At 35.5% G+C, this 9664-nt stretch overlaps 1 protein-coding gene across 1 annotated transcript in view; it reads right to left on the bottom strand.

The window, feature by feature from the left end:
* PSPC1 (paraspeckle component 1) overlaps nucleotides 1-9664 on the bottom strand; it is a 62340-nt gene that overhangs the window by 27561 nt on the left and 25115 nt on the right. The window contains exon 5 of the mRNA XM_023520612.1: nucleotides 4649-4733. Within this exon, the coding sequence (XP_023376380.1) occupies nucleotides 4649-4733 (85 nt within the window). The remainder of the gene's footprint in view (nucleotides 1-4648; nucleotides 4734-9664) is intronic.

The following is a 9664-nucleotide window of genomic DNA, read 5'->3' as shown; positions in this document are numbered from 1 at the left end:
TATACAATGGAATATTACTCAGCCATAAGAGATGAAATACTGCCATTTGCAACAACATGGATGGACCTCAAGATAATCATACTAAGCGAAATAAGCAAAACAGAAAGGTTGAAAATCACATGATATCACATATGTGGGATATAAGCCTAAAAGCAACAAATGAATGAGACAAATAAACAGAGACTCATGGTCATAGACAATGGACTAGTGGTTACCAGAAGGGAGGGGGAAAATAATAAAATATTTTTAAAAAATTATGCATATATAGTATGAAAAAAATAATAAACTGACATTTAAGAAAATAAAATAAATTCTAATGGCATTGTATTAACTTACAACTAAAACAGTAAAAAAAAAAAAAAAAATGTATTTTAACCTGAAGACCACTAATTATTTTCAGGTCTCATCTATTTCTGTAGGACTCTGGAAAACAGAGAGGGCTCTAAGCACTGAGCTATGACATGATTAGGGAGCAAAGTCCCACTGCTCTTTGTTCCTGTTCAGCACTGTGCCCTCCCCTCCGCCCTTTTCCCAGAGCTCGGACAATCTTGAGAGCCTTATTTATGCAAGTGACATAAGCAGTGGGGGGAAGAATGAGTGGGAGGATAGCTGAGTGAGTAGGAGAGGTCAGAGGAGGAGTGAAGGAATGAACTAACAGAACAGAAGAACAACTGCTAAGTGGTCAAGTCACAGCCACAGCCTTCTTCACCGCCACAGTCTTCAGAGAATTAAGTGATCCACAAAAACCTAAATAATTTCTTTGTAGCACTGAAAGGAAAACCACAAACTTGTATACCACAAATTATTTAATTTCTCTCAAAATATACTTTCTTAAGCCAGTTGTTTTCAACCTTCCAACTAAGGCAGAACAGAGGCAGAGTACAAACTCTCTGGCCTATTAACAAATTAAAGCCCGTCAGTGGTCACAGCCTCAGGCAGACAAACATCTTCTCTTGAACTGCAATCGCTTATTTGCTTTGTCTTGCAAGTATCAATATGAAATTAAGTTCCCAGACACAATGGTTTTTTTCTCCCCTTTTACGCATACTGCAAAAACCACTCAATATTAAGACAAGCTGTTCACATTTCTTAAATCAATATTCTTACAGCAATTTTAAAAGAAACTCCCCAGCCGCCAAGCACAGGATAAGAGTTATATTTATCGCTGCCTGTTGTGTACTAGAAGTAACCAACATAAACGTTACTCATCAAATTATCACCCGAGTGTTGAGATATTTTTACTATTAGTACATAGAATTCCAAATTGAATCTCATATACGCCTGCCTATTAAGTAAGAGTAATAAAAAATCATTCAATGGAAAATTACCATATATGCAGAATACTTATCCCATCAGGCGCCCAACATTCCACTTCTCAGGAGCCCAGGCAGTGTTAAGCCCCAGCAGACGCCCCGCACCACCTCCCTGTGCTTCGCTTGCTCTTTAATGACCTGACCATTCCAGCTGAGGGCCGCCTCCCTCCAGAGGCAAGACTTGTGTTTTCTGTCCCTGCTGTATCCCCAATGCCTAGGGTACTGTTTTTCCCCCCTTATTTTTAACTAATTTTAAACTTACAGAAAAGCTGCAAAAACAGTGCGTGTCTACATATGCTTCATGCAGCATCTCCATATGTTAACATCTAACATAACCACAGGACGATTATGAAAACTAGGAATTAACACTGGTATAACACCACAGTTTCACTAGTTTCCCCACTAATGTCCTTCTGTTCCAGGACCCTGTCCAGAATCCCACACTGCATTTAAGTATTATTCCTCCTTAGTTTCCTTCAGTCTGTAACAGTTCAGTCTTTCTTGGTCTTTCATGAACTTTGACACTTTTAGAGAGAACTGATTATTTTGCAGGATGTCCTTCAATTGAGGTTTGTCTTAAGTTTTCTTGTGACTAGTGTGAAGCTATAAATTTTTGGCAAGAAAACCAAAAAAATGATATTGTACCCTAAATCACATCGAGGGACTCCTGGTGCCAACGTCTTATTACAGGGGACATAAACCTTAACACCTGGTAATGGTGTCTGCTGGATTCCCTAACTTTACTAGTTTTCTATTTGTCCCTAATACACAGAGAGTATGTGAATCCTATTCCCAAGTTTCTGTGCAACAACTTCAGCGGCCATTAGGCCTGGTCTGTAATCGCCACCACTGCAGGGCTGCCCACTGGGGATTATCTCTCTCATTCCTTCCATGTTTATTAACCAGAATTCTATAAGGATGAGCTGCCTGTTCCCCATTCATCCATCCATCTATCCACCACTTCTATCGGTACAGACTTATGGATATTTATCCTACAGTTTAAAATCTAACACTATCATTTTTTATTTTATTGCTAGGATTGCTCCGGCTTTGGCCAGTAGGAGCTCCCTTGGTTTGGCTCCTTTGTTTTCCACATGCTCTACTCTTTTCTGAGTACATTATTACCATCTGGCACAAGAGATTCCAGGCTCATCTTAAACTTTTCGGTCCCGGAATTAACCACTTCTCCAAAAAGTCCTTGTTCCTTCTATTGGAGGATGGTGTTTATAAACAAAAATCTGGGCACTAGATGCACTTGCTGTTACTGAGGCATCACTGCTTCTAGGCGAGCAGCGCTTTGAAATATGTCTGTATAAACCCACACATATGCACACATCTCTATTTCTGTATCTGTCTCAATTAAATACCAGAGTTCATACAGACATACCTCTAATCCCAATGCAATACCACAGGATTCATTTTAATTGTAGCCTTTCTCCTTTCTTTCCTTCTCCAACAATGAGAAACCTTGTTATCCAGATTTATTAACTTGTTCACTTAAAAAAGTATATACATTACTCTTAACAAAGATCTGATCAAAGAGAAAACAAGCTTATACATGAAGTCGTTTCCGAATTGTTAACTCATATCTCTGTGGGAAACAAATTTACTAACTAGATTACAGAATTAATAGTCTTTCTTATCACTACTCTACAATATCCAAACAAGACACTGTTTTCCAAAATTATTTAGGTTCCTTGTTTTCTTCCTCCAGGTGCTTTCAGTGTGATATTATCATCCATTTGTAACATAGTTCAGTACTTTTATTATGTTTGTACCCTATTTGAGGTTCTCCCACATTCTGTTTGGTTTTAATTATTTGTTTATTTTTGTCAGTATGTGAAGAGTAAGGTACTACTAAAAGCTTAGCTGACAGGTATAAATATAAGAAGAGAAAGCTGGATTCAGATAGGGTTTTATGTTATAAGACATAAAAACCCTTTGTAAAAGCAGAAGAGATTTTATCACATTTACATAAAAAGGGAAAAAAGCAACAAGAAAACATAAGGGAAAAGGTCCCTCAAGTTAGGAGCTCATGTGAAGAGCCATATACAACAGTGAGGATCAGTCAGAACCTCCAGGATTTGTTAGAGATCTGCCCCTAGTTTCTTGGAGACGTCTGACCCTTTCTAATGACTTCCCAGGTTAGAATACTGACGCTGCCTGTCCAAATACACAATCTGAGAATAAGTAGGGTGGACTAAAATCAGAGTAGTTCCAAAACAGAAACACTAATAAATCACTGACAAACCAGGTACAAAGGTGGAAAAGTTCATCAGAACACAGTGAACACAACCTGTCCCCAGGCTGCGACAACGCCCATACTCGCTCCCTGCTGCACTAACATATTCCCGGTGAGCACCTTCACCACCACGAGCACTTACTACTTTTTTAGCACTTTCAAAAACAAAACTTTATGCTTGCTTTCATCCATCATAGCTTGTTTATAACACTTCCTACTATAATTTTTGAAACTTTTTAAAGAGCAACATTTATCTCATATTTCACAAATACTGCAAGTAAAAGAGATGTTAAATTTTTTTTACATATCGTGGATCAACCACTCTCCCAAACCTCCTTAACCTAAAAGATTTTAAATTTAACCATCTTAAAATCATCTTTAAACTATCCCAACTGTCCATTATGTACTCAAAATTTAAATCCCCATACCCTTTTTACCACGGATTCCACTTCCAGAAACCCTTTTTAAATCTTTTTCCATTTAGGGAAAAAAAAGTACAGCTCCAATAGAAATGCTGTTTTCTAGGATTTAACATTTTCAGCGATCCAACTACTAAAAACAGAATGCCATAAATAGAATGTCATTTATTTCCAAAGACTATCAATATACTAGAGCGATGCGAAAAGAATAAAAGTGAGATATCTCATGGCAAATCTTGGGGGTAAGGTCAGGATAGTAGTTGGCGAGTTATCTTGGGGCAAATGGGAAAAGGGTTAAACAAATTATCAGAAGCACAAAGATGCATAAAAGGCATTCATAGTAGTGTTATACACAGGAAACAAATTAAAACTAAGAGCAATTCAAATATGTCTATCCCTGGAAAATGGTCCAGTCAGTCACAGTGCAACCTTACAATAAATTAAATGTAATAGTGCCTAAGACCCTTATGTAAGTTCACAATGTATGCACTCGGTGTCCGTAACTAGCTAAAAAATCCTAAAAATTATGCTAGTTCATGGGCTAATACCCTTAGTCAAGAATGGACATTTCAAAAAATATTTTCCAACTTGTACGACTTGTTCATAATGGGCCAAGTGGCGTTGCAATAGCACGCATAAGAACTGTGTGGTCATGTTACATAGTGCTCTTTTACCTCAATTGTATTTGCTTCCGTTTTTGCAGCTCTTGGTTTCTAAGTTCTTCCAAGCGTCTGAGTTCTTCTTGGCGCCTCATTAAATCTATAAAATATTGATTACACATTAATATTTTTAGCTTCCCTTTGTGTATTTTTACATCAGTAAGCATACATTCTCTATTACTTGCAATATATTTAGTAACTTATTCATACTCATGCACTTAGCTTGTCTTTTTGTCTATTCTACCATCTTATAATGAAAGATTTTAAGCTGTGTAATTAATTAAATCAATATATTTTCTGGTCCTGTTTCCTCATGTGTAAGAGAATAATAAAATTCATCTTTCTGTTCAGAAATTAAAATAGTAATTTTTTAAACAGGGTCTAGAAGAGACTAAGAACAGAATAAATAGTAGTTATGTTTTCATTCGCATTCTTTTATACAAATTAGAATGTTTTTAATTTATTAGGGTGACATTGGTTAATAAAATTTATAGGTTTCAAGTGTACATTTCAATAGCACATCGTCTATATATATACTGCGATGTGCGTTCACCAAAGTCAAATCTCTTTCCATCATCATCTATTTGTGGAATTTTTTCAACAGCAAGTGCAAAGCTCAAAAAGACGCCTTGGGAGACATCAGCACAGGGAACATAAGAAAGAGATGGGACAAGAACCAGGTCAGACAGAGTAGGAATAATGAGACAGGACACTGCATACACCCCAAAGAACCACCTTCCCAACACAACTAGCATAAGATTCCTCCTACATGGAGAAACATCTGAGAAGTAGTGAATAAACTTCCCAAGTGCTAAAACTCTTTGTAATACCAAATCATGTGTGCATACATGCAGATTTAAAAAAATAAAAAAATTAAAATACTCTAGATGGCACAATTATTGGCTGCTTTTATTTTCCTTTTCTCATCATATTATCTGATTTGTAAAATGAACATAAATTACCTCAATTTAACATTTTTAAATAAATCACGGTATTCAGAATTTCCCTAACGCTAACGGTTACAGCTAACTTTCTATGTGGCAAAAACCCTTACATCACACCCATAACCAGGCTGGCACCACAACTCTAACAAGGTAAATGTACCCATTTTGCAGACTGAACAGAATGAATTATGTATGAGTTAGGCAAAAGGAAAAAGATGCATATAGATTATAACTGTGCTCCAGTCATCCAGCTATTGCATGGTTCAGCTAGGACACACAGCCAAATCTATCCTTGTTCCAAAGCTCGTTCCAAAATGCCAGTATGCCAAACCTGGATGGTCAGACTCAACTGGGAAACTTAAAAAATTAAAATTAGGGAGGGGGGAGGCAAATGGGGTAAAAAGGATCAAATATGTGGTGACAAAGAAATCGAACTATGGGCAGTGAATGTACACTGCAAAATACGTATGACTTACTGTTGTACACTTGAAACTTACTGGATTTCGTTAACGAATGTCACCATAATAAATAAATAAATAAATTTAAAAACTGAAATTAAAAGGGATTTTAGGGCTCTGCTCAGGAAAGTCAGTTTTGGTTTATGTGGTAGGGACCAGGTGATTCAAATAACAAGCCAGTTAACACTTGGCTGTTAGCTATCTTAACAGCCATCAAACATGACTACGATGATTTCAAACATTTATTATCACTAGCTGTCAACCTTAACTGCTCCCTAGAATTATTTAAGCATCTTTAAATCACAGACCAATTAAATCAGAATCTCTTGGGATGTGGACCAGCCATCAGTGTTTTTTGAAGCTCCCTAGATGACTCCACTGTGCAACTAACGAGAGCCACACAATTAGTGAATAATTCCGTTAGCAGGAGAAACCTAGTACAGACCAAAAGTATATAATCTACTTATGTGCCTAAGAGGAAATTCTCCAATGAGCCAAAGTATGGAAAATGTCTTACTATCAATTGTCTCAGAAAGTCAAGCCAGTATTTCCTTCAACAATTTTATCAGTTTTATAGGTTAGCTGCTCTTAACAGACTACCTATCATAGAGTATTATAAATGTAAAAACATGTATTACATTTTCTTTCATGAAAAGGAATAAGAAAAAAACATAAATGTTTGTTTTCTGACAATTGGATTTCCTTTTAAGCTGTGCCAGTTGAAAACGCTGCTTTAACCACTCAGGTATTTCCTTACCTGTAACATTGGTATAATAATTAGCTCCAACGATCAGACAATTAACTTATAAGCACATTATCTGATACTAAACAGGAGCACTATCAACTTAAAACTACCATTTTACATCTGCTAAATTATTTCTTTTATGTTGCTAATATCCAAATTTCCTGAAATTTCACTTAAGTGTATATATCTATACACTGACATAATAATATCCTCCTGGGGGAAAATTGCCAAAATATATATATAAAACTAAGATATGTTTTTATCCTTTGATCCAGTAAAGCACACAGGAATTTTTCTTAAATATATAATCCAAAGGTATCCACAGACATGAAGACATTAGCTGCAGCTCTACTTATTACTAGACCAAATACATGCTTACCTAACAAATGTAATGATTAAAGAAACCATAAAACAGTATCTACACTATAATTTCAATGCATCACAAATATAGGCACATAGCAAAAGGAAGCAGAGGGGAATACAAATTTAAAGTTTGCTTTACTAGACTGTAAGAAAGTGTTTTCTCAATTTAATAGCCTTCGAGTCACGAAAACTGAATGTATGCTCCGTGATCTACCAAGTCCATTTTCTAGAAATACAGGAACTGAATCTATAGATTGAAAGGACATAAGTAGACCCAAGGAAAAGTTGAAATATTATGGTGTCCAACAAGTTATTTCTTGAATATAAGAATGGACAGATGAAAAGATGTAATAAAGCAAGTATGGTAGAACACTAATAACAGAATGTAAGTAGTGAAGACCTTAAAATACTTTCAAGTAATTATGTTTAAAATTTCTCATAATGAAATGTTGGGGGAAAAACATATCTTGGATAAGTTACCAGACTTTAAAAAGAAAATTTCAAATGAAAGTCTGGTAAAAGGATCAAGTCACTTACCAGGGAGGAAAAAACACGGGCTCCCCACACAGAAACAGTCGATGCTAGAAGACAATGAAGCATGCTATCAAGTACTGAATGAGGGAAATCCGTGAATTTCTACCATCCAAGCACCAGTTTAAAGTACAAGGATCACAGAGGTATTTTAGAACATGCAAGAACTCCAAAAAATGTTGCTTTTATGAACCCTTCTTAAAGAAATCATGGGAGGATAAACATCCATTAACTGACGAACAGGAAAGTGATGACTCAATCTACTCAAAGGTTAACTATTTAAACAGATGAAAATTATAGTTAAAGAAAATGAAAACTGAATTTTGACTAGACAACTGCACTTCCATGTTCATTGCAGCATTATTCACACTAGACAATATATGGAAGCAACCTAGGTCTCCATCAAGGGATGACTGGATCAAGAAAATGTAGTGTATATAATATACAATGTGGTGTACATATAGACACACAGGTGCACACACATACAATGTACATACAAAAGGATATAGATGCACACACAATAGAACATTCCTAAGCCATAAGAAATACATACATCTTAGCAAATTTTTGTAAATGCTGATATCCTGTCATTTGAGACAACATAAATGGAACTTGTAGGTGTTATTCTCCGCGAAATAAGCTAGACAAAGAAAAACAAATACTGCATGGTGTAACTTGTATGTGAAATCTAAAAAATAAGTCAAACTATAAAAAACAGAGTAGAAAAGTGGTTGCCAGGAACTGGGAAGATGGGGACAACAAGAAGTTGATGAAGGGGTACAAACTTTCAGCTGGAAGATGAGTAAGGCCTGGAGATCTAATGTATTACATGGTGGCTATAGTTGATAACACTATTAGATAGTTGAAAGTTACTTAAGAGAGAATTAAATGTTTTCACCAAAATAAAAATAAGTAAATCCAGCTTTTACACTTAAAAATAAAATTAAACCAATGTCATAAGTTCAGACAAAACAGAACCAAATTAATAAACATTGAGATGAAAAGAAGGAAGAGCTGAATATGCCAATTTCCTTGTTTTTTTTCTTTGGTAATTGGGAATCGAAAGCTATCATTTAAAGGAATATACTTCTTTTTCTTGATTTATCATAAATAATACAGAAAAATCCAGTGATGGAATAGAGAATAGTAATGAAATGCATGGTGGAGTTAATATTATCCATTCAGTTATAAAACTACAGTAACAAAGGTTGACACAAAAATAAGCATGAAAAAAATTTTGGAACTGCCTACTATACTTATGATTAAAAACAAATAGATAAGAAAAAACATAACTTATAATAAATGTAAAGGAGATTTGGCTCTAGAAAAGACTAAACAAACATCAGTAAAGTATAAAGCAATTATTAAAGGGTAGTGGTATGTCCAATTAAGAATATTTACAAAAATTTGCTAAGATATATACATGAAGATTCATTGCAGCATTATTTGTTCTAAAAAACTGGAAAGAGAAATAGATAACAATCAGTAGAGGATGAGCTAAATTACAGCCACTGAACGGAATATCACACATCTATTTAATATAAGGCTGATGTGCGTGTGTATGTCTGTGTGTGTGTGTGTGTGCACACTTATGCAGAAAGTAAAATATCAAGATGCAGAAAGATAAGCAGGGTTTTTGTTATAAATACACACATCTACCAACATATGCACGACTTTCTTCATTAAAGGATTCAGAAGAAACAGCGATCCCCACACAAAGCAGCGGTGGGACGGGAAGAGGACTTCTGTACAGTCTGAGTTTTCTACTTCCACAGTATGCAGACTAGAGGGTCTCAACTTCCTACAGAGCCCCAGAACTGAGACTATCTAAAGTCCCTCCCCTAGCTGAGCACACCTTTACAAATGATGGGTGGAAAATATCATTGTAAAACCAAAGAGAAAACTAAATTTTAAACAAACACTGAAATGAATTTATCACCTGCAGACTTTTGCTAAAAAAATTACAAGATGTACTTCAGCGAAAGTGAAC

Source organism: Pteropus vampyrus, unplaced genomic scaffold (genome assembly GCF_000151845.1).
Source record: "Pteropus vampyrus isolate Shadow unplaced genomic scaffold, Pvam_2.0 Scaffold272, whole genome shotgun sequence".
Classification (NCBI taxonomy): Eukaryota; Metazoa; Chordata; class Mammalia; order Chiroptera; family Pteropodidae; genus Pteropus; species Pteropus vampyrus.
This window is presented reverse-complemented; position numbering and strand designations above follow the sequence as displayed.